This window comes from Rousettus aegyptiacus, unplaced genomic scaffold (genome assembly GCF_014176215.1).
Source record: "Rousettus aegyptiacus isolate mRouAeg1 unplaced genomic scaffold, mRouAeg1.p scaffold_m13_p_8, whole genome shotgun sequence".
Classification (NCBI taxonomy): Eukaryota; Metazoa; Chordata; class Mammalia; order Chiroptera; family Pteropodidae; genus Rousettus; species Rousettus aegyptiacus.
In genome coordinates this window covers 16,417,972-16,440,557 of record NW_023416311.1, presented here as the reverse complement: position 1 = coordinate 16,440,557, position 22,586 = coordinate 16,417,972, and the positions used below count along the sequence as shown (strand labels likewise).

The 22,586-nt window shown below is 54.2% G+C and overlaps 2 protein-coding genes across 6 annotated transcripts; one reads left to right on the top strand and one right to left on the bottom strand.

Annotated features, from left to right (window-relative positions):
• The first annotated feature begins 7,421 nt into the window (after positions 1–7,421).
• On the top strand, positions 7,422–13,226 carry LOC107506106 (mesothelin). Of its 5 annotated transcripts, none has more exons than XM_016136668.2 (13): positions 7,432–7,522; positions 8,541–8,650; positions 9,942–10,029; positions 10,631–10,674; positions 10,779–10,878; positions 11,000–11,041; positions 11,153–11,331; positions 11,429–11,584; positions 11,721–11,863; positions 11,942–12,069; positions 12,420–12,514; positions 12,765–12,951; positions 13,026–13,226. In XM_016136668.2, exons 2-13 carry the CDS (start codon positions 8,621–8,623, stop codon positions 13,112–13,114), a joined length of 1,281 nt encoding a protein of 426 aa, XP_015992154.2. In that variant the 5' UTR covers positions 7,432–7,522; positions 8,541–8,620; the 3' UTR covers positions 13,115–13,226. The 5 variants fall into 5 exon arrangements, with proteins under 5 accessions (XP_015992156.2, XP_015992154.2, XP_015992158.2 ...); XM_016136671.2 differs by lacking the exon at positions 8,541–8,650 and adding an exon at positions 9,313–9,352 and having other exon boundaries at positions 7,461–7,522; XM_016136670.2 differs by lacking the exon at positions 8,541–8,650 and having other exon boundaries at positions 7,422–7,522.
• A 1,259-nt stretch (positions 13,227–14,485) lies between these two features.
• Positions 14,486–22,443, bottom strand: LOC107506103 (mesothelin-like protein). The gene is made up of 14 exons (XM_016136666.2): positions 21,566–22,443; positions 20,529–20,649; positions 19,381–19,495; positions 18,269–18,354; positions 18,027–18,153; positions 17,762–17,952; positions 17,325–17,415; positions 16,962–17,097; positions 16,398–16,591; positions 16,166–16,321; positions 15,931–16,058; positions 15,139–15,269; positions 14,964–15,058; positions 14,486–14,618 (listed from the first exon to the last, which is right to left on the bottom strand). The coding sequence occupies exons 1-14, from the start codon at positions 21,675–21,677 to the stop codon at positions 14,595–14,597; spliced, it is 1,707 nt and encodes a 568-aa protein (XP_015992152.2). The 5' UTR covers positions 21,678–22,443; the 3' UTR covers positions 14,486–14,594.
• Positions 22,444–22,586: the final 143 nt, after the last annotated feature.

Sequence of the window (22,586 nt, the reverse complement as noted above, 5' to 3'; positions counted from 1 at the left end):
CTCAGACCACACCAAAATGCCTGCCATGCTGAGGCCAGGGGTCAGTCCCAAGGCCCACCCAGGGAGCTCCACAGAGAACTCATCCAGGACCTTGGTGCAGCTCTAAGTGACGGTGCCTGAGGATAGGGAAGGCAGCCAGCTGGGCAGCACACGTCTCTCCAGGACTTGGCTTGGGGCAGGTACTGCCCCATCAGCCTTGCCATACCCTGACACCCAGTGTCGGTCCTCCCGGCATTTACCTGTCCCACCCCAAGGCACACACCCTGCTGAGTTCTTCCCCACTGTCCCCCGCCATCTGTCTCCTACCTCGGCTCATACCACTGAGCCTTGGGTTACAGTGCAGCAGGTGCTTGATTGGTAAAGACACTGTTTCCCAAGTGGGCATTCGGCCACATTGGGGAGTGCGCATCCCCGGGCACGTGGACGTGAGTGAGCATGAGGGTCTTTGGGAGACAATTCTCAGCCCACATGTGGTTCAGCTCTTTGCGGGGAGGGAGTCCCCAAGCCTGTCTTTGAGGTCCAAGCCTGACTTCTGATCTCAGCCAGGATTTCCCCTGAGCCTTGTCTATCCACTGCCTCCAACAACCATCCCAGGACTCCAGACTTTGATGGGGTTAGGGTGGCCCTGCTAGCCTGCTCTCACCCCCACATGCCATGTAGGAAGTGTCTGCAGACCCTCACTCTGGGGGTCAGGGCATGGTCATCACCCAGGACTTCCCAGACCTAGTGTCAGAGCTGCCCACTCTTGCTTATTTCTACATCTGCTGGAAGGTATCCCAGGAGATGTCCACTGGGATCCATGCCAGGACAGTGCCTTCCACAGAAGGGCTGCTGGTGAGCACAGAACTGGAGCAAGATGTCCTGGCTATTGCTGCCCAGGGGTTGGGGGAGAGGTTTAGCAGGAGGTGGCTGGGGTAGCATTGGGCAGCTGAGCCTGCGGAAAGGGGTCAGCTGGGCAAATGGCAGCCCTCCCTACCTCCATATCCTCCAAATTGGAATTGCCACTCGTGCACCAGTGAGTCCGGGAAGTAGGCCAGGACATTGAGGGGCATTGGGGTGGGGTAGCCCCTCCTGGGCCAGCACATCCAGTGTGGCCAGCTGGGTCTGGGTCGGCAGGGCCCTGGCAGAAATCTGGGTCAGCCCCAGGATTGTGCTCCCTCCTTGACACTGTCATGCCATTTTGGGGGTGGCCTGGGCCCTGGATCTAGCTGTGCACAAGCTTTCTTTGCTCCTCTGAGAAGGCACTGAAGGCCACATTCAGGACAGTCACACTGAAGGGATGGTCAGATGAGGGTCCAGGAGCCCAGAGGCCACTCTAGTACCAGGGTGACAGCAACAGCAGCAGCAGCAGCAGCAGCAGCAGCAGCAGCAGCAGCAGCAGTAGGAGGCAGGCAAGTCGTATGGCTGCTTCTACCCGGCCTATGTCGACCTTAGGTCCTGGCCCACAACCCCCACCCTGGAAACTGGTCTGTGTTCCCCATCCTTGGATGAAGCAACCCAGCTCTGCCCACAGCTGTTGGGGGTGGAGACACACATGGTTGTGCTGGGAGCAGTTAGCAAGCAGGACAGGGATCATGGGGGCCAGGAATAGGATCAACAACTCTCAGAAACAGCCCCTAAGGTCAGCGGTGGCTACGGTGAGGTGGTGTCTGACACCAGGCAATGGAACACGGCTCGCAGGATGATGGTGCAGCCCCGTGGGAGGATGGGAGAGGGGTTGACTTCCCAGAGTCAGGAAGACTGGGCCAACCAAGGAGGGCTTCTTGAAAGTGGCAACCTGGATCAGAGACCTGTCATGAGACCCAGTGACAGATGTCTGCTCCAGGCTCTAGGCCAGAGGATTCTGGTCTTCTTTTCTATTTTGCCCAAATTGAGGGACAGATTTTTTTCGAGAAATCAGAGCAAGAGCCAATCTATTGAGCTTGGGGCATAGCTCCTGTCCTCTGAGAATATGATCCTTCCAGGGGAGCTGTCTGGCTGCACTGGGTGTCATGAGGACTATTGAATTAGAGCTAAATCTATCCACACCAGCAATGAAACCAGCAAAGCCAGAGGTGACTATCTAACTTTTTATAGGTGACCGGAGGTATCCTGATGAGGAACTGATTTAGCCATATGAAAATAAAAGAAGAAAATTTTTTTAAAAAATGTGCAGAATAGACAGCCCCAAAGTTGTTTGGTTTACTCAGAATGAAAAAGCCAACAACAGCCTGGGGTCAGGTACTGGAATGCCCCAGGGAGCCTGACAGGGAACAAGGATAAATAGGGGTTCTGTGTGAGGGATGAGAGGCAAACAAAAAGCCAGCTGTGCGCCCGAGTGCATCCTGCAAAATGCCAAACCAAGACCAGAAGGACGCTCACCTCTGGGTTGCAAAGTTGCTGAGTGGGAGGTGGAAACCAGGATGACTGTCTTCTTTCTACAAGTCTGAATTTTCACTGTTCTTTAATGATCACCTCTTACTTTTGCTTATTAAAAAAAAATATATTGTTGGATCTGTCATCAACACCTGTTATTATCTATCTTTCTAATTTTGTAAATTTTGTTTGAATCTGAATTTCTGTGGTTCCTACAAAGGTTGAGCCTGTTTTCATAAACCACTAGCCATTTAGTGATCCGATGAGAATTCCCGCTTGTCTCCTTGGCCCCCTTTCTATTGATTTCCTGTTTTCCTTGTTGATTTCCAGTTTGTGTTCTCACCAAGCCGCAGGCACTTTTAGATGTTGTAAATGTCTTCTCCTTGTTTGAGACATGTCTGTAGCTGCCAATTTGTCTACTGAATAGGAATCTTTAATTCCGAAGATGTCAAATTAACAGTGTGGTTTCTGTGTTGACATCTTTCTCCATTCTTCCATGTCTTTTTCTGTCTCTATAGTTTTCTCTATCTGCATTTGATATCCAACCTGTACATGATGTCAGCTAGGGGTCTGCTTTATTTTTCTTGACACAGCGAGTCCTATTTTCCAACACCATCTGTCCCACAGATCTGTCCCTTACCCCCTGTCATTTCATTGCTTTGTGAATCATCCTTCTCATCTATGAAGTCCTACATGCACATTTCTTCACATCTCTGGTCTATCTCTTTGTTCCTATTTTAATTACTGTAGCTTTGTCTTAATATCTGGAAGCTTGCTGCTTCTTTTTAGATTGCAGATATTTATTCTCTTTATTTTTTGAATAAATTTGTTGGGTTCCTGAAAAAAAATCCTCTTAGAATTTTTACTGGGATTGAATTGAATTTATAGAATGATTTTAGGAGCACTGACTGCTTTATCATGCCAGGTCGTTCCATATAAAGGTATTCTGCACTATTAGGTTGATTTTTAGAGACAGTGGATTTCATTGTTATTAAAAATGACATATTTTCTATCCAATTTGTTACTACTACTGACATAAAGAAATACTATGAGTGTTTTATTGTGTAAATCTACATAAAATAAAATTTACCATTATAATTATTTTTAAGTGTATAGTTTAGTGGCACATTCACAATGTCAGGTAATCGTCACCATCGTCTATTTCCAGAACTTTTACATCTTCCCAAACAGAAACTTTGCACCATTAAACAGTAACTATCCAGTTCCCTTCCCCTCCCCACACCCTAGTAACCTCTGCTATACTTTCTGTCTGTATGGGTTTCCCTAATGTGGACATTTAATTTAAATGGAATCACACAAAATTTGTCATTTTATGTCTGGCTTTTTCCATTAAGCATAATGTTTTCAAGGTTCATCTGCATTGTAGCATGTATAAGAACTCCATTTCTTTCTATGGCTGAATAATATTCTATTGTATGTATATATCATATTTTGTTTATCCATCCTCTGTTGATGGACATTTGGGTTGTTTTCACTTTTGGCTATTGTGAATAACACTGCTATAAAAATGGATATCTGTTTGAGTCCTCACCTTCAAATTTTTCAAATATCTTAAATTGCTGAATCATGTGGTAATTCTGTGTTTACATTTTTGAAGAACCTCCATATTGTTTTCCAGTGGCTACACCATCCCATATACCCACCAGCAATGCACAAAGGTTTCAATTTCTCCATATCCTCGCCAACACTTGTTAGGCTATTGATTTTTAAATTAATTTCATTGTGGTGTAATTTCTGCACAATTAAATCATCCATTTAAAGCATACAGTCCAAGAGCTTTGGCAGCTGCCCACATTCACAAAACCACCAGCACAATAAGAAATAGGACAGTGCCATCACTCCCGAGAGTTTCCTTCTGTTCTTTTGCGGTTGGTTTGTTCCTCTCTGCTGTTCCTGTTGGACAGGAATTTGGTTGCCCCAGGCAACCACTGATTTGCTTTTTGTCATAATAGATTAGCGTGCATTTAAAACTTTGTATATAAATGGAATCATACATTACAGATTCTTTGATGTTTGTTCCTTTCGCTCAGCATAATGATTTTGAAATTCATCTCTTTTTTTTGTTTGCCATCATATGACTATGCCACATTTTGTTTGTCCACTCAACTATTGATAGAAATTTGTTTTCTCCCATTTTCAGCTATTGTGAATAGAGCTGCTATGAATATTCATGGATAAGTCTTCATGTGAACATATGTTCTCCTTTCCCTGGAGTAATTACTTAGGAGTGGAATGGCTAAATTGTAGTTAGGTATATGTTTAACTTCTTTAAAAAATGCCAAATAAAAGTGGTCATATTAATTTGTACTCCCACCAGTTTTATTTGAGGGTTCCTGTTGTTCCACATTTGTGTTACCACTTGTCATTGTCAGTCCTTTTAAATTTAGTCATTCCAATGGTTGTGTAGTGGTATATCATTGGATTTGATTTGCATTTCCCTGACAAGTGATATCAGGCATCTTTTCATGCACTGATGGGCCACCCACCACATCTTCTTTTGTAAAGTGTCTGTTCAAATCTTTGGCGTGTGTGCGTGCGTGCGTGCGTGTGTGTTTTAAACAGCTTTACTGAGATATAATTCACACACCACACAACTTAACCCACTTAAAGTGTACAATTCAATGTTTGGTCAGTATATTCAAAGAAGACCCTCCTTTAACCTGAATTATTGAACACTGAATATCTTTGGAATTAAACATTTGCTTCAGACTTGATAATGTTTCTTAATGAAGTCAACCTAAAATTACAAGGGAAAATAGTGCTTACATGTGAAACATATAATGCAGTACTGTCATATTAACGACAATTAATGTTATATGAATCACAAAAAACATGCTTTATACACTTCCCGTGCTGTCAGAATTAAAACAAGAAGTGAATTTTCCATTCCCACTCATATCTGCAATGGCTGTACCTTTTGAGCTCAAACTGTAATTCTTGATGCAAGCACAAAAGAAATTTACACATTTTAAAATCGGTGTAGCTGTGTAACTGAGAAGTTCCCACCTAACCCTCAATTAGAAGTAATTAATCCTCTTATTAAACCCATCCAGTGATGTTTTAAAATTCTATATTTTATATTTTTCATTTCTAAAATTTCCTATTTGGTTTTTTTAAAATATTTAATTTTTTTCCCTACCTTTCCATTTACGAGAGCCTATTTTTCATGATCTCATTGAATGTAGTTGCAATAACTGCTTTTTTTTTTTCGATAGCTGCTTTAAAATCCTTGTCTGGTAATTCTAATAACTAACTCGCCTTGGCATTGGACTCAGCCATCTTTTTCCCTTGAGGATGGATCAGTTCCTGTGTCCAGTAGTTTTGTATTTTCTCATGAACATTGTGACTATTATGTTGCATAAACACTGCATTCTGTTATATACCTATGAGGACTATCGCTGCTTTTGTGCTGGCAGGCCGTGAACTTGGTTAGACTTTAATTGTGAACTCTGCCACTCCTGACATAGGCAGAGGTCAGTCCTGGCCCATTTTTCATCTTTGGCTAAGCTGGTTCTAGTCTGCTTTGCACACTCACGATTCAGGCATCAGCAAGAGGGTTAGGTAGAGTTCATACAGAATTTGGGGGTCTCCTTCCCTGGCTCTCTCCTTTCCAGAGTTCTCCACTCATTCTCTGATTATTCTGGGTTCTGTCTTCTGGCACATTCAGCCAGAAAAATGTTGGGATTACTGCTGAAGTCTGAGCACTCACACCACTGTGGACACACCTCTGGCTGTCTTCAGGGCAAACCCACACACAAAGAGAGATCCACTCCATGTTGACATCTTTTCCCAAGTATCAATTTCCCTCCAGGATGATTTTTGTTCATTCCCCAGGGCCCTTGAGGAATTATTTTTTCACATTTTGTCCAGAACTTTTCAGTTGTTGTCTGTGGATGAGACCTTTTTAAGTTACTTACTCCTCTGCTGACTTCTGTAAGTTAATTCTTATACCTGGAAGCCTTGCTGAATTCAGTACAGTCACACCATGGAAATAATGCAGGTTCAATTTCAGACTGCTGCAATAAAGCAAGTCTTAATCTTTTCACTTGAAGAAGGTCTCGTATTCAATTTGTAAAAAAACACAGCATCTGTTAAGTGCAATAAAAGGAGGCATGCCTGTGTTAACTAGTATTTGGTTTGACTGTATGTCAAACACAGCCTTTAGAAACCCAGCCCATAGAAAAGGTCGGAGGCGAGACAGCCATATATATCCAGTTCAGTAAACAGAAATCTCTGCAGGTATGTAATGGAGAGACATGTTCGACACAGGGAATTCCTGTTCATAAAATCATCTGAGGAAGTGAGAGAGCTGCCAGGGACTCTGGCTTCAAGGTCACATCGCGTAGGCTGTGATCCAAAGTCAGGCACTGGTATCCGGCCAGCACACAGAGATGCATGTTGTCTACCCCGATGGCCAGGGGCAACAACGGCAGGAAGGTGACTTCCTCCTCCGGTCCGTAAGACAGCCCATGCTGGGGCAGGTGGGCTCCCATTGGCCCCACCGTCGTGGAGGGCAGTGCTGTGCGCTCGCTGGAGCCGGCCCAGTTGGATTTGTCTCCCCAACCCCTGGGCTCTTGCAGCCTTCCATCCAACCACTTCACCCCACTTCACTTCACACCACAGTGCTGTGAGCCCAGAACTCACTCAGAAGAAGCCATACTGTGGTCAACGCTCTGGGGGTCATATCCTGGCCGAGCAGCCACTACCCAGCATCTGCTGACATTGGGCTTGGTGGGGTGGCCTGCAGGGACCCTGTCATGGCACCACTGGGATACCACACCCTGGCTATGCTGTGTAGTGTTGGCCACTCACTGAGCCTCGGTTTCTACACCTGAGAAGCGGGAGAGTAAGAGCCCATGAAGCAAGGCCCTGGCTCCCAATACATGCCTGGTACATGACCATCAGCCCGTCTGGAGCTCCCACCCACACCCACCAAGGGAAGGGCCAAAGCAGCTCTCCACCCCACACCCCTCCTCTCCCAGCGGCTCCTCTGCAGGGTCCCCACCCACACATTCCTGGAGCGTGAGCGGTGCTGCTCCCAGCTCCACCGGTGAGACCTCATCTGTTTCCCCCACAGACTTGAGAGGTGGCTGGACTCTTGACCACCCACATCCCAATTGAGGAAACCGAGGCAGAGGAGGCTCAGGTTTGGTTCACCACCCTAGAACATTAGAGTTGCCAGGGTCAGGGCCTAACTGGACCCTGGGTGGGGGGGCCCTGGGGACACCAGGGATTTTTTTTCAGGGGTCTCCCGGTACCCAACCCAGTGTCCAGGCTCACAAGGACCACAGCTTTATGTGTGTGGGATGGGGGGTGGACAGTGGCCCAGTCAAGCTCTGGGTTATACTCATGGGTATGCCTGGGGAGGTGAGGGCAGGGACACCTCTGCCAGCCCTTTTTGGCTCCTCTAGCCAAGCAGCACTGGGTGGGACCAGGGATGAGGCTGAGGCTGGTACTGGGATCCACCTGGGAGGGGGCTCTGGCCAGTCCCAAAAAAGCAGGCTGGGGGGAAGTGTGTCAGCCCCTGCCTCTGTCCTCATGGATGCTCCCTCCCTAGTCCTCAATGCATTTGGGGAGCAGTGAGGACCCTACACTACCTCCCGTGCTTAACTCGGAGGGCTTTGCCCTCAGGGTCAGCTCTACCCTGGCACCAGCTGCTCCTGACAGGCTGTGTGACCCTGGGCTGGCCACACAGCATCTTTGTATCTGAGACCTGTCTTAAACCCATAATCCGCTCCCCTGCCTGCCCTCGCCAGAGAGGCCTGAGGTTGGTAGGGAATGTGGTCTGACTTCATTTTCTATCACTTGAGAGCCAGACCTTGGGGCCTAAAGTTGGGCTGGGATGGGAGATTCTGTAGGTGGGTGGGACAGGTGGAGCAGGGGAGAGCCTCAGCTAGTGTCCTGTAACCAAGCACCTGCCAGAGGCTAAGAGTTCATGAGTCCCAGGCTGCGGGGAGGATCCGGCCATTCCTTCATTACAGACACAGCCACCTCTACCTCACACTCCACTCTGAGGAGCTTGTGGTCCACTCAGACACCAGACCCCACTGGGGGAATAAAGGGGAATGGCTGTCGCTCTAGTAGCAGGGGCAAGGACAGCCCCTCTCTGTGACCAGGCCCTATGCTCAGGGTCCTGGACAGGGCCTCACTCTTTCCTGCTTCAGTGTGTGCCAGTGTCTGAGCAGGACCCAGCATGCAATAGGTGCTCAGCGAGGTGGCTAATGAGTGACAGGTGACTAGATGGATGCTGGTCTTGGAGGACTCAGGGTCAGAGGTGAGATCATATCCAGTGCCTACCCCATTCTGCCCTCACTGAGATCCCTAAGCTGTCTTATGACTGTTTTTACATCACACATAAATACACATGCCCTGGACTGGCCAAAACATCGTGACTCCTACAGGTGGCACTCCAGACAGTTTGGAAGCTGCAGTCCTAAGACGGCGAGGTGTCTCTGTGGCCCTAACCTCGTCTCGTGGGGGAGGATGCTAGTATCAGCAGCCTGCAGAGAGGCTCCCAGGGAGTCCCAACCTGGGGTGCTGGAGGCCTCTGGTTACATGGAGATGGGTGGGGGGCTGAGGGAAGCTGCAGGGGGAGGCATAGCTCTTGCTTGGCCCCACCCACTGCCCATTTTCTGATTTGGTTTTCTCCCACCTCCTCTGAGGCCTTGCCACCCCCAGGACACTCCCTTCAGGCCACCTCTTTGCCTAGCTGAAAGAGGAAGGTTTGGGGGAGGGGATGGCTCCTCTATACCAGGCCACAGGCAGCCTCCCTCTCTGGGCCTCCCTGGGAGGGACAAGTGTAGAAGCTGGCCTGATCTCCTGCAGGCCCCAGCAACCCTGGGACAACCCATCCCACCTACCTCCCCACCCCACACTGTCCACCAAGGCCCCTGGACCTCACTCCAGAAAGCATGTGGAGGTTTCTCACCCACACAGGAATTCCCATCGCCCACTGCCCCACCCAAGGGGCTGACAGGTAGGAAGGGTTGTCACCCTCTGGCACCCCCCAGGCTTCTGTTTGGAGAGGGACCTTAGAAGGGAAACCAAGAGGTGGGCCCTGGCTTGTCCGCTGGGCAGGGCCCTGAGTTTGCACCTGTGGCAGGGTGTGGAGGGGGAGGATGGCCACGCCCCAGGTTGGGGGTGCCGTTCCGCATTATCCCCAGCCCTGAACTGCTCGGCCCCCCTGATACGAATGCAGAAACTGAGGACAGCTCAAGCCAGAGGTGGCCCTGCCTCCTTGCACTAAACTCTCCTACCCTGCCCTGCCCTGCACTGTGGGGGGAGGGGATGGTGCCATCTGCCAGCTGCCTGCCTGGGCTCTCACAACTGGGAGCCAGGCTGACTCAGACCCCACACCCACTGGCAGAGGGGCTGATTTTCCGAAGAGGGTGGGCCAGGCTTGCTGGTTGGTCCTGAGATCAGGGCTGGACGCTGCACAGACACTGCTGCGGGGCTGAGAAGGTTCCACCTGAAGCCTCTCTGGGGCTCTGAAACCCCCGTGCTAGCTGGGGGCAGGGGTGTGTGGGGCGGAGTGGCAGGTACATCCAAGTGGTTGTCCTCCACAGACCATGGCCTTGTGGAGTGCTCAACGCCCCCTGGAGTCCTGCAGGACCCCCGCCCATGACAGCCTCCTGTTCCTGCTTCTCAGCTTCAGTGAGTAACGCGGGCGGGCTGCTACGAAGGGCTGGAATGAGAGAGAGTTGGAGGGCAGCCAAGGAAAGGCTTTCTTAGGGAAGGCTCTAGCTGCCCCATGCCTCCTCCCCCACCTGTAGACAGTGCCCCTCATCCTTGGCAGGTGCTTCGAGTCCCAGCAAGTGTCCCAAATCTCGGCAGGTGTTCCGAGTTCAGGCAAGTGTCCTGAATCTCGGCAGATGGCAGAGTGCCAGGCAGCCGTCCCTTCCTCTCCCTGAAGTGCCCTACAGGACCGGAGGCTAAACCAGGACAGTGATGTGATGGGGGCTCAGGCCAAATTGAGAAAGTCTGGTGGGAAAGTTGTCTGACTTCCCTGAGCAGTGGGGTCCCAGGAGGAGGATGTGGGAAGCTAGGGCTCCCTGATGGGGTACAAACCCTGGCCTGGGGTGTGGTGGGCTGTAACATCATGGGGTACAGGAACCTAACCCTCTCTTTTCAAACCTGTGGGGTATGTTTGGGGCTGGGGGGCCAGGGAGGGGTGGGCTCTGCCTCCTTCCTCCCTAGGGTAGGGCCTGCAGCAGGCACACCAGAGGCCCCCCAGCCTTGTATCCCTGCCCTGCAGAGTGGGTGCTACTCTCCAGGGCCCAGACTGCAGACACAGGACAGGTAAGGACCCTCTGAGGAGACAGAGAAAGGTTGTCTGGCCCTGGGTCGGGGTCCTTGGGCACTGGGCCATGCATGGCTCAGCCTAAGTTTTACTCTGTCCTTAGGGAGTCATGACCCCACGGCTGCAACGCACCTCCCAGGACCTGTCCTGGCAGCGGTCCGAGCCGAGCATCATCCTCCCAAGGGCACTGCAGGTCACAGAGAGTGAGCACAGGGCACAGCCTCATCAGTGTCAGGGAACCTGGGGTGAGGGGATGACACTGTGGGGTCTCACCTGCCAGCACTGTGGCCCTTCCTGGCTGCTCAGTTTGTTCTGTCATGACAGCAACCTTGGAGAGTGGACAAAATCATCTCAATTTGCCAGCGGGTAAACTGAGGCCTGGAGAGGGTCAAACATTGCCTAGGGTCTCAGCATGGGCATGGGAGGAAGAAGAGGCTGGCAAGAGCTCTGCTCCTGACCCCCTACCTTCCCCCGTAGAGAAGGCCTGCCCCTCCGGGAAGGAGACCCATGTGGTGGATGAAAACCTCGCATTCTATGAGGAATGGGAGCTGGAAGCCTGTGTGGACGGGGCGCTGCTGACTGAGCAGATGGACCGGGTGAATGCGATTCCCTTCACCTACCAGCAGCTTGACATTTTTAAGCACAAATTGGATGAGGTAGTTCATGACTTGGGCTCCCACCTGCCTGCTGGGCCACAGCTTTCCCCAGCCACTTGAGGAGTGGTGTGGCCCTCATGGTTACTTCTCCTGGCAGTTCTACCCACAGGGGTATCCCGAGTCCCTGATCCAGCACCTGAATTACTTCTTCCTTGAGGTTACCCCCCACGACATCCACAAATGGAATGTGACATCCCTGGAGACCGTGAAATCTCTGCTTAAAGTCAGCAAAGGGCGCAAAATGGATGCTCAGGTGACCACCTGTTGGGAGGGGAGCACGTGGTATGAGGTTGTGCAGGCCTATGGGGTAAACACGGGATGTGAGGTTGTGCAGGCCTGGGGAATAGTCTCTCCTTGCCCCAAGGCATCTCACTGGCTTCCTCCCACAGGTGGCTGCCCTGATTGCCCGCTATCTGGTAGGAGGGGGCCAGCTAGATAAGGCCACCCTGGATACTCTGGCCAGCTTCCATCCTACCTACCTCTGCTTCCTCAGTCCTGAGCAGCTGCGCTCTGTGCAGCAAGATGTGGTTTGGTGAGTCCCAGGGGTCTATGGGTATGGTGGGTGTGTCGTTCTCTGAGCTCACTGCCTGGCCCCACCCTACCTCTCCAGGACAGCTAGGCCCCAGGACCTGGACTCCTGCCACCCACCGCAGATGAATATACTCTATTCCAAGGCCCGCATCGCTTTCCAGAACATGAGTGGGTCTGAATACTTTGCGAGGATCAAGCCATTCCTGGGTGAGGCAAGAGGACATGGGGGCAAGATGCCTGAGGCTCTCATGGTGCAGCCAGGTTCTTACCTCCCTGGACTGCAGGCTGCTGGTGCGACGAGGTCAGGGTGCTCTCCACTCCTCCAAGCCTATACAGGCTGAGGCCCTATGAGTTCTGACCAATGCTCAGGCACTCAGCCACCTCCAGCCTCCCCGCTGAGGTGGAGGGTCAAGTAGTTAACAGGCAAACTGGGGCCCAGAATTCCTTAGGAAAAGGGAATCTCAGTAAAGGAAGTGAGATTCTTGTAGCCTGTGGTCCGAGGACGACGCTGGGGGTGTTGTGAGGTCTCACACTTAGGCCCCTCTCCCCGGGCACAGGTGGGGCCTCCACGGAGGACCTGCGGGCTCTCGTTCCGCAGAACATTAGCATGGACATAGCCACATTCAAGACGCTGCGGAAAGAAGTCTTGCTGGTAGGCGTCAACAGGGGCGGAGACATTTGGAGGGCGTGTGCGTGGGTGAGCCCAGCGGTGAGAGCAGGACCATCTACAGGGCGGGGTCTTGGGAGAGGCCCCTGTTAAGCAAGAGCCGGCTTCAAAGTCTGGAGGTGGTGAGGTAGGGTCTGTGGGCAGGGAAGCACGGGGTAGTTTGGACATAGTGGAGTCCAATTGCTTTTTGGAGAGAGGCAGGGAGACCCTGACAGCCGCCTGGGGGCTCTGGCAGCCACTGACCATTGCTGAGGTGCAAAAACTTCTGGGTCCAAACCTGGTGGAGCTGAAGGTGGAGGAGGGGAATAGTCCCGTGCGGGACTGGATCTTCCGGCAGCGGCAGGATGACCTGGACAGCCTCGGGCTGGGGCTCCACGGTGGCATCCCCAACGGATACCTGGTCCTAGACCTCAACTTCAGAGGTGGGCTGGGGTGGCCAGTGGGTGGAGCTGGGGCAGAGCGAGGTGTAGGGTCTAAGTCACCCCTCTCTATGCAGAGGCCCTCTCTGGGGGCCCCCACCTCCTTGGACCTGGACCTGTGCTCACTGCGATCCTGACTCTACTCTTGGCTTTGATCCTGAATTGAGCCCACTGCCACTGGGGACTGAGCCCTGCTGTGGAGACCCTGCCTGGTGACAGCATGCCTGAGTGATTCCTGCTGTACCCAGGGGACTGGAGCTCAATTAAAGAGAACCTATTCCCCCTCCCCAGAGGTGACCTGTGGTTATTCTGGGGACAGAGTAGGAGGCCCTGATGGCTATGGTGTTCTGAGTGGGCAGGGCTGAGGGCTGTGACCCTGTGGACATGGCTCTCTGAGTTGTGGCCTCTCCTATTTGTACTTGGAAAGTGGGGTGCAGGCCAGGGACTCCAGGTGTGGGGTGGAATGGGGGACTTTGGGGCCTTCCTTATACTGTTCCATTGCCTGGTCTCTCCTGAGGCCAGGCCAACAAACCCAGGGTGTCTTCTGGTGATACTGACTTCCCAGAAGATGGTGGACGAGAGTCCCATTCCTGGATAAGGTCTCTGTGCCCCTCCTCTGGCCCAGAGCAAAGGGTCACAGGCAGGAAAATCACCTTGTCCTTTATTCAAATTAGCAAAGTAACTGCCATGAAGACCCCTTCTTCAGCCCCAGTTCTTTGTCCTGAAGGAGCCCAGAGGGCCGGGGCAGCATCTCAGCTGGCTGAAGCTCTGCCCAGGCCCTCAGTCCAGCTCCACATCCTGGGAGCTGGGAGTGGGTGGGGACCAGCCCTGCAGGCCCCTAGGATGTGGGACATGGCTAGGTCCCCTGGGCCTGGGGCTTGCACCGAGGCCTGAGCTGATGTCCAGCTCCGCCTACCAGCCCCAGTTTTCCTGCATGTGGTGCTGGGACAGCGCTGTGTTCAGGGGCCATCGTGCAGGTGCCCCATGAGCAATCCCAGCTGGACCCCAGGGTACTTCGATACAGCAACCACAGGAGGCTGGAGGGCAAGCCCACAGCAAGCGGCAGGTACCCCAGGTGTGCTGGTGGGCTGCCTGTAGGTGGAACATGGAGGGAGCACCCATCAGTCCTGGCTGAGCATCAATGCCCCACATTGTCTTAGTAGCCTCCTGGGCAGCCCCTCTGAGCTCAAGGGTCATACCATCCCAGCAAGGATTCTCATGTGCTGCCACTCTTCTGGGCCCTAACAGGGATCTTACCCCCTACTTTATACAGATCATTGGGTTTTGGAGAAGGTGATGGTGTCCTTTAATAATTCAGCAGACTATATAGGGTGAAGCCAGTGTCACTCAAATGTCACCCAAGGAGCCAAAGAAAAAGAGTTGGCCAGCAGTACGAGACTGGGCACAAGTAGCAGTTTGGATTCCACAGAGGCCCTAGGCAGACAGGGCCAACCATAGGCAGGGAAGACCCACCAAGGGGAAGGGCTGGGTGTGGGGCCATACCTGAAGTAGGTGCATCATTCCCAGGCCTGCCTGAGGTGGTGGCTAGATGGAGCACCCAGGGGGTGGTGTTGGGAGTCCTGGTAGTCAAGCGGGCTGAGCTGGTGGGGTTGGTAGGGCCAGCGGGGTCTTTGTCCAGGCGCAGCTCATCTAGGGTCGACCTGTTCTTGCTGTGGAGCCAGGAGGTGATGATTGGGTGGCTGCGTGCTTTCTGCAGGTCCACCACATTCTGGCCCAGCAGCATTATCACGTTGTCGACACTTAGGTTCTGCAAAGGAGGCAAGGTGGCCATGGAGGGAGGGACGGAGGGTCCTGCAGCAGCCTAGCTGTGGGGCCGAGGGTAGTGCTTACCGGAGGAGTGAGCACGGGGATAAGACCTGGCAGAACCAGCCTGGAGAAGTGATCTGAGGTCCACACTGTCTGCACACCTCTGACTTTGGGGTGCCTGTGGACCCGTGGCCCAGGGCTCCCCTAGCTTGGCCAGTCTGCCTCAGTTCCCTCTCCCCAGGGCTCACCTGCAGCACTTGGGGGTTCAAGTTGGTGAAGGTGTCGATGTCCATGGAGATGTTAGCCTGGGCCAGGTGCTGCAGGTCCTCCACTGGGGCACCACCTGAGGGCTGGGAACTAGTGAGACGGGGAGGGGTGGGGGCTTCTGGAGGAGGGGTGTTGGAACACAGGGTGGGGTCTCACCGAGATAGGGGCGTATGAAGTGGTAGTAGGTGTCCATGGTCCCGATGCTGCTGAAGGCTTCTCGGGCTCTGGTGTAGAGTATGTCCTTCCGTCTCTGAGGGCAGGAGGAGATGTCCAGGGCCCCGGCCAGCCTGGAGAGGGGGTGAGGCTCATGGGCAGGTTGGAAACCCCTTGTCCTCTGGGTAGCTGGGCCTGGCCCTCTCTCCCCTACCCACAGCTGTCCTCTTGCTCTCTGTACTGGGCTGATAGTGTCTCCTCATAACTCATGTCCACCCAAAACCTGAGAATGTGACCTTATTTGGAAATAGGGTCTTTCCTAATTGTAGGTGTCATCCAAGTAAGATGAGGTCCTACTGAATTAGGGTGGGCCCTAAATCTAATGACTGGTGTCATAAGAAGAAGGAAATTTAGACTCAGACAGTAGGGGAGACAGCCATGTGGTGATCGAGGCAGAGATAGGGTGATGAGGCCACAAGCCAAGGAAGGCCAAGGATCACTGGCAACGCCAGAAGCTTGGAGAAGCAGGAAGGAGACTCTGCTACAGGTTTCAGGGGAAGTCTGGCCCTGCTAACACTGAATTCCAGACTTCTGGCCTCCAAACCGTGAGAGGATACATTTCATTTTTTTTAAAACACTGGGTTTGAGGTACTTTGTTTAGGCAGCCATAAGAAACTAACATACCTATGGTGGCCTGGCCCAGACCCTCCCTGAGCCTCAGTCTCCCCCTCTAATCCTCGGTAAGAGGTAGAGCTGCCCCCGAGGTGTGGCGGGTATGTTGCTAGGTGGGCTCACCGGAACTCTGAGGGCTGGATGGCCTGGATCTGCTGGGGACTCATCCAGCAGAGGCGGGAGCCCCCAATGGCCACAAGCAGGGCACTGGTGATGTTGCCTTTGTGGTCCAGGAATTTCTGCAGGATGGCCTAGGGGCAGGGCTGGGGTCAGTGGGGCCGGGTTGGTGGGACAGAGTCAGTGGCCACCCCCCATCAACCCTCTTTTCATCACTCTGCCCCACCCCCACTTCCCTCACCTCCGTCTGGTTCTCCAGGGCCACGTCCGAGGCCAGCAGAGCCATGACCGTGTCCCTGGATGTGATGTTCCACTGGCCAATCTCTGTGCGGGAGTAGAGGTAGACCAGCGAGGTGATGAGCTGCAGCTGCTCCTCTGGGATGCCACTCGGGTAGATCTGAGATGGGCAAGGGTGTCAGGACCCACTGCCCAGCACCCACTGCCCACCCACTTCCACCTGGTCCTTGGCATACCTGAGCCAGCTTGGCTTTGATGACACGCTGGCACTCAGCAGGAAGCGGGTGCTGCAGCAGGGGGTCCAGGCTGGCCCTGAGCACACGGCTGCCCAGGCAGGACTCAAGCTGCAAGCAGTCATAGTGCACCAGGAAGAGGTCATCCTGCAGCGTGGCTGCTGTGATGTTGCCGTGGGTGCAGGGTCTCCCTGTGGCTGGGAGTGGGACGGGCTGATGATCCTGCTGCTCGGCCATGGCCCGAGCTGACAACGTTGCTGACTCCGGGCCCCCCTCTACTCCTACCCTGACCCACCCTTGATTTTCTACCCAAGCTTGACTCCTAGCTAAGAACTTACCCCAGAGCAGACTTAGTCAAGCCTGACCTTGACCTCGCCTCCATGCCTGACCCTGGCCCCAAAGTCCAGCCCCACTGCTTCTGACAAGCCAAGGCTGGATGCAGACCCCCGGGCCAAGCTCAGGAGGTCCAGCAGCAGTTGGGGCCATGTCTTGGGTGCCCCTAACCTGGGGTCATGAGTCCAGAGCAGGAGAGGTGCAGTGTCCCCAGGCCATAGTGGCCACACTCACCTGTGCCCCGCTTGGGCCGTGAGGGCACCAACTTGGCTTTGAGGAAGCTAGTGACAAAGCGCCTGGCATCATGCTGGCTGAGTGTCCCTGCCCGGAATGCAGCCACCATACTGCCGAAGAAATCCAGGCCTATGGCCTGGTCGCGGGGACTGGAGACTCCACACCCTGGGGCCATCCAGTCCTTCCTCCCTCCCCACAAGTAGAAACCCTGTGATGGGAGCTACTGGGGACACCACTCGGGTGTTGAGGTGGCCATACAACCAACCCTCAGGCCTGGACAGGCTGGTAGAGGGTCGGCTGGATGCCCCTCCCCGTGTTCAGGGCCAGCTCAACTCTCCACCCTATCCCAGGGCACCGACCTACCTCCTGCACCTGCATCCACAGGCTGGGACTGATGTAGGTGGCCAGGGGTCCCAGAGCCTTCAGCCCCTCTAGGTTCCAAGAGCTAGGGGGCCTGGTGTGTGGGAAGGGGTTGTTGTGTCGGGTCTGGAGTAGCACACCAGCCCCTGGAAGGCTGCTGCCCTTCCCTGAGCACACAGTTCCCAGAGCCTGCCCTTCTGGGGACATTTCACCTATCCAGACTCTCCATCTAGGCTCTTGAGCAGGGGAATCAAGGGGCCCAGTACCCCCAAACCTGTGCCTCACAGGCTGCAAGGTCAGAGTGGGGCTATGAGCTAGGTCAGAAGATGGAGGTCAGCAGGGATGTGGCATAGAGACTTCCTGGGCCCAAACTCCAGGCTTCCTCCTGTCTCATCTCCAGAAGGAAGGCCTGGGCAGAGGGGATGGGGTCCCCCACCCACCCGAGCGTGGTCCTCCCGCTGGTCAGCAGTGTGTTGAGGGCAGCTTGCAGGGCAGGGGTCAGGCGGGGGCAGCGCTGCAGGTTCTGTAGCACATGGGGGTCTGAGGCCACAATGATGGATGGATCCATGTCACACACCAGGATCCCAAGGAGCAGCAGGTCAGAGGCGCTAAGCCAAGGGTGGCGTCCTCCCTACAGGAGAGCAGATCAGCAAGAGCCTGGCCCCATGGCCCACCTGCCCGTCCTGTCCCATCCAAGGGGCCTACCAGGCAGGCCAAGGCTGAGTGCTGCAGGGCGGCCCTCTGGTCAGGCAGGTTGGCCAGCAGTTCTGTGTCCCCCTGAGCTGCACGGCGGGTGAAGGCCCGGCAGTCGGCTTCCCTCACCTGTGCCAGGCTGCGGGCAGGCGGGGTGCTGTCGGGAGGGTGGGGCCAGCCAGGGGTCCCAGAGACCCAGAGGAGGCATGCTCAGCCCGCTGACCAGATGCTGGGTGGGGGTGGGAGGCACTCACTTGTAGAAGAGCAACAGGTCTGGTGGGTGGAGTGCGAAGTCACCCTGGAGGCCATGCTGGGCGGCCAAGTTGGCAAGACAGCTGAGCTGGGCAGGGCGTATGGGGTGTCACTCCCTTGCCCAGCCCCCTCAGTGTGGGACCATCGCCTGAGCCCCCTTCCGTCCACCCCCATATCTGCTCTGTTTCCTCTTCCCACCTGCCCACTCTGCGTCACCTGGACTTCATTGTCTTCCTCTTCCTGTCTCAACCTCTACATCAGAATGGCTTCAGAACGGGTCAAACCCAGACTAAACAGTACTTCTCCCCGCCCCCAGCATTCAGGCCCTCTGCTCACCCCCAGCCCTATTGTGCCATGGCGGCTCATCCCAATGCCACTCCTGCCCAGAGTTCTTGTCTGGCTTGGCCTCCTTTGGGGTGGTTTCGAATCACTAGTTTTATACTAACCCTATAATGAGACAGAATTATAGCTTTCCTTCCTTTCTCTCTCCCTCCTTCCCTCTCTTCCTCCTTCCCCTCCTACCTCCTTTTCTTCCTTTCCTCAAACTCAAGGCAGTCCATGTTTGGGTCAGCTGTGAGTCGAGGTGAGCTCAGTTCGTCCCTTTCATAGCTCAGGTAGGGGAGAGGCCAGTAGGCTGGAAGATCCACCCCAGGAGCCCAAGCACCCATCTCTAGGGGCACCACGTGCCAGATGGAGGCAGGAAATGGCCAGCACAGGCCAGGTGGGCAAGCCCTCACCCAGCCAAGAACAGGAGGCTGGGGTCTGTGGAGACTGGCTAAAAAATCCTGGAAATCGTCCAAAGCAGGCCACAATAGAGAACCACCCAAGGAGGGACCGCTGACTTCTGTCACCTCAGGGTCAGCCTAAGAGATGCCCCTTAGGTGGCTGTGAAGTTGGCAGGTTGGCCTATAAACCACCATATGCAGTGTCTCCAGCACAGCCCCCATATTCCAGGTGAGCTCATTCTGTGTCCCAGCCATATAATCCTGGCCCTTGCTGGCCTGTGTCCTCTGCTGACAATGCCCTCCCTTCCTACCCATCTCCAGGGCTTACTCCCTCAAGACTGCCCTTGCCTTTAGACCCCAGCCCAATAGTGCCAACTGAGGCGGCTCACCTGCCAGGCTTTGAGGAGAACCTGCTGTGATGCCATCCTCCTGATCAGAGCTGAAAGCTGGTCCCGGGACAGCCGATTGGCTGGTTGGCACCAGAAGTCTTGCAGGAGGGAGGTGCTGGCATTGGGCAGAAAGAGGAGGGTACTGAGGAGTAGAACTGGGGGTGGGAGGGCCAGCCCAGACTGCGGCATGAAGGATGGAGGTCAGACTCTCAACACCAAAGGAATGAGACGCGGGAAGTGTGGCTGGCAGGGCCTTGCCAGAGGCAAGTCTCCTACTTAACTCCCTCAGTCACTCCCTCACTTCCTCCCTTACTCTGCCTGTGAGCATCCATTTCAGGCTTTAAGCTATGAAGAGGGGTGGCGCCTGTCCAGAAGCTAGGTCTCTGTTTCCTCTGGAGGCCGATCCCAGTGATGGCTGAGGATTTGGAAGAGATATGGCCTGGGCACCTTCTGGGCAGCCTCAGCCAGTTCTGTCTCCTCACTGAGCCTTCCTCATAGTATGAGTCTAATACAATCCGTGCATGGGGAGGGTCTTATGGGCCTTTAGTCTGAGCCTAGCTGGTCCAACTTGGGCCTCCAGCCCTGCCTAGTCAGTCAACTGATTAATCAATTGATTGATGGCTGATCGATGACCTCCAACCCCCAGAGAAAAAGAAGACAGCCAAGTCTAAGCAAGAGACCCCCCCAGAAAGTACACAGAAACAGAGTCTGTTTGGGGCCTGAGAGGGCAGCAAAATCTCAGGGCAGAAGGAAGAGACCACGGGGACTTGGGGTGAGCAGTGATCAGCAGTGATTGCCTGCCAGGCTGAGGGGAACAGCGAGAGAGAGCAGTGTGGGGCTCAGGAGGGACCCCAACCAGTTGTGATGGGCTGGGGACCCAGTCATCCGGACATGACTGATGCAGGACACTAGATGCTCTGGACCATCTCAGGGCAAGGTGAATGAGTGATCTGGGCAGGCAGAGCCAGGCCCTCCAGGTCAGAGCTGGGAGGCTGTGGCCCTGCCATAGCCACTCCTGAGCCATTGTGTGCAGACCCTGGAGGTGCTCCCTCCTTCTCATTCACCTCTCTCTCCCAGGCCTATCAGGGAATCAGCTGCAGGAAATGTGGTTTGTGGACTCAGAGCCTACAATAGGGGCTGGCACTCACATGGCCCACACGTCGGCCCTGCTGGCATCCAGCCCTCCCTGGGAGAAGCCCTCAGCCTGGGGACGAGAGCAGTGGGCAGTAAGCCACATGAAGAGGATGAAGCCTGGGCTCACCAGGGCACCTGGAACAGAACAAGCCAGTAAGCAGCTGCCAGCTGCCCACCACCACCACCTCGGGGCCGAGCCCTGTCTGGGAGTGAGCGCATGTGTGAAAGTGTCCAGTGTGGGTCTGCCCAGGGCACCCGGTGTCCCATGTGGGTCTGTGACTACCCCAACACAGACACCGCAGAAGCCATGTGGTCACCTGTGTGTGGAAGCCAGGGTCCAAGTATGGTGTGTGTGTTTGTGTGTGTGTGTCTGACCAGGTGAACATGCATGTAATAGTGTGTCCAACTCTATGTCTGACACTGTATGTGTGTTCCTAAAGGTACGTACATGTGATATACACATGTGTGGTGGCATGTACACGCCTGTAATGGTGTGCACACCAACACACTACATGTGTAAACATATGCGATGATGTGTATGCATGTGTAGCTGGCGGTGTGTGTCTTTTTGTGTTTCTGGAAACACGTGCACACATATGTGATGGCTTGTATGTGTGCCTATCAATGTCCACATATGTGTAATGACATGTACACATACGTTGAAAGTGTGTAACCATGTACACATACCCAGCTGGTATGCATGGATGCAAACTTCTTCTATCTCCATCCCTATGGTTCTGTCCTTACAGTTTGAGCCCTGAGACCCCAAGCAGAGGGGTCAACCACCACCTCCTCCTGAGCCCTTTCTAGCTATGGCCTTCCTTGTCCTGCCTTGTCCTCACCAGGACCCCCCAGGTCCAGTGCCTTGCCTGCCCTCCTCCTTCCCTTCCTTGACCCCCATCCAGCTAGAGATAGGGTACACTGGGGCAGGACCCCTAAGTGCAGGCTTGGAAGAACTCGGTGGCTGGAATGCGAGCACCTTCTACATTTGCTATGATTCCGAAGGTCATGCCACCCCAGGGAGCCCCTTCCACAAGGAGAGTCATCTCACCTGCTCTCGGTCCCATGGCTGTGTGGTGTGCACGTTCTGGCAGGAAGGTATTGGGGCAACGGGCAACGGGTCCTAGACAAGCTGGAGAGGAAATAGGAGGTGACAAGGCCATCTCCACCACCTTTCCCTACCAGCCTCGGCCAAGGTGCATAGACAAGAGTGATGTTCAGAATCGCATAGGCTGGGCATTGTGCAGGGCGGGTGACCTGAGCCTGGCTGCAGCATTGTCTCTCTGTCTTTGGGGAGGGGCACAACCCAACAAACAATGAGTCTTTGGAAGAAAAGAGCCTTTGGAACAAAAGAGCCCACCAGAGGGGGTGCCAGACTTTTCTTATCACAGGTCAGGGCTCAGGTGATCTGCAGGCTGTGGCTCAGGCTGTAGAGTCTCCAATGAACAGATCTCTTGACAGTTATGGGGCACGGGACAGCAGTGAGTCCCCACAGGCAGTTGGGGGAGAGGCCTGCTAGTTTTCCGACCTGCCCAGGTGTAGCTGTGGCTTCATCCCCAGATCTGGGTGGCCCATGCAGCTCTCTGCCCCTCTCCAAGCCTAAGATCTGGCCCCAGGCACAACCCACACTGCAGCTCTCCTGGGCAGCCTTGGCCATAGTGGAGACCAAAACTATGAGGACTGGTCCTAGGAGGTGAGGAGCATCAGGAAACCGACCCATGCTGCCCACTCCAGGGCACAGCCTTGCACAGTCTGACAGCTTTGGGCACCTGTGAGCCTCTGGACTCCACAGGGCCCTTGATGAAGACAGGGAGGTTACTGCCCCATGCAGGTAGCAAAATGGAGGCTCTGTGGGGCTCGGCTACTTGTACGGGGCTGCAGAGGCCAGACCTAAAGCCTAGCCCCTATGGATTTAGCTGGTGGTGGCCCCCAACCTGGCCCCAACCCCTCACCTGAGCCCAAAGACCTTCTGCGGTAGAGGCTGGTGCTCCGGGGCCAGGTGGCAGCCGTCAGATGCAAGGGGTTGTAGATCAGGTGCCAGGTGCTCCAGACACTAGAGGTGCCAGCCTATC

Excerpts from the sequence above, each read along its gene's own strand:
- LOC107506106 (XM_016136668.2), top strand. The coding sequence starts at position 8,621 with ATGCTGGTCTTGGAGGACTCAGGGTCAGAG. Across the intron at positions 11,864-11,941 it reads GTGCAGCAAGATGTGGTTTG|GACAGCTAGGCCCCAGGACC; the intron begins GTGAGTCCCAGG and ends CTACCTCTCCAG. Across the intron at positions 12,952-13,025 it reads CCTAGACCTCAACTTCAGAG|AGGCCCTCTCTGGGGGCCCC; the intron begins GTGGGCTGGGGT and ends CTCTCTATGCAG.
- LOC107506103 (XM_016136666.2), bottom strand. The coding sequence starts at position 21,677 with ATGGCCTTGTCACCTCCTATTTCCTCTCCAGCTTGTCTAGGACCCGTT. Across the intron at positions 16,592-16,961 it reads ACGGCCCAAGCGGGGCACAG|CCACAGGGAGACCCTGCACC; the intron begins GTGAGTGTGGCC and ends TCCCACTCCCAG. Across the intron at positions 16,059-16,165 it reads CCCTGGAGAACCAGACGGAG|GCCATCCTGCAGAAATTCCT; the intron begins GTGAGGGAAGTG and ends CCCTGCCCCTAG.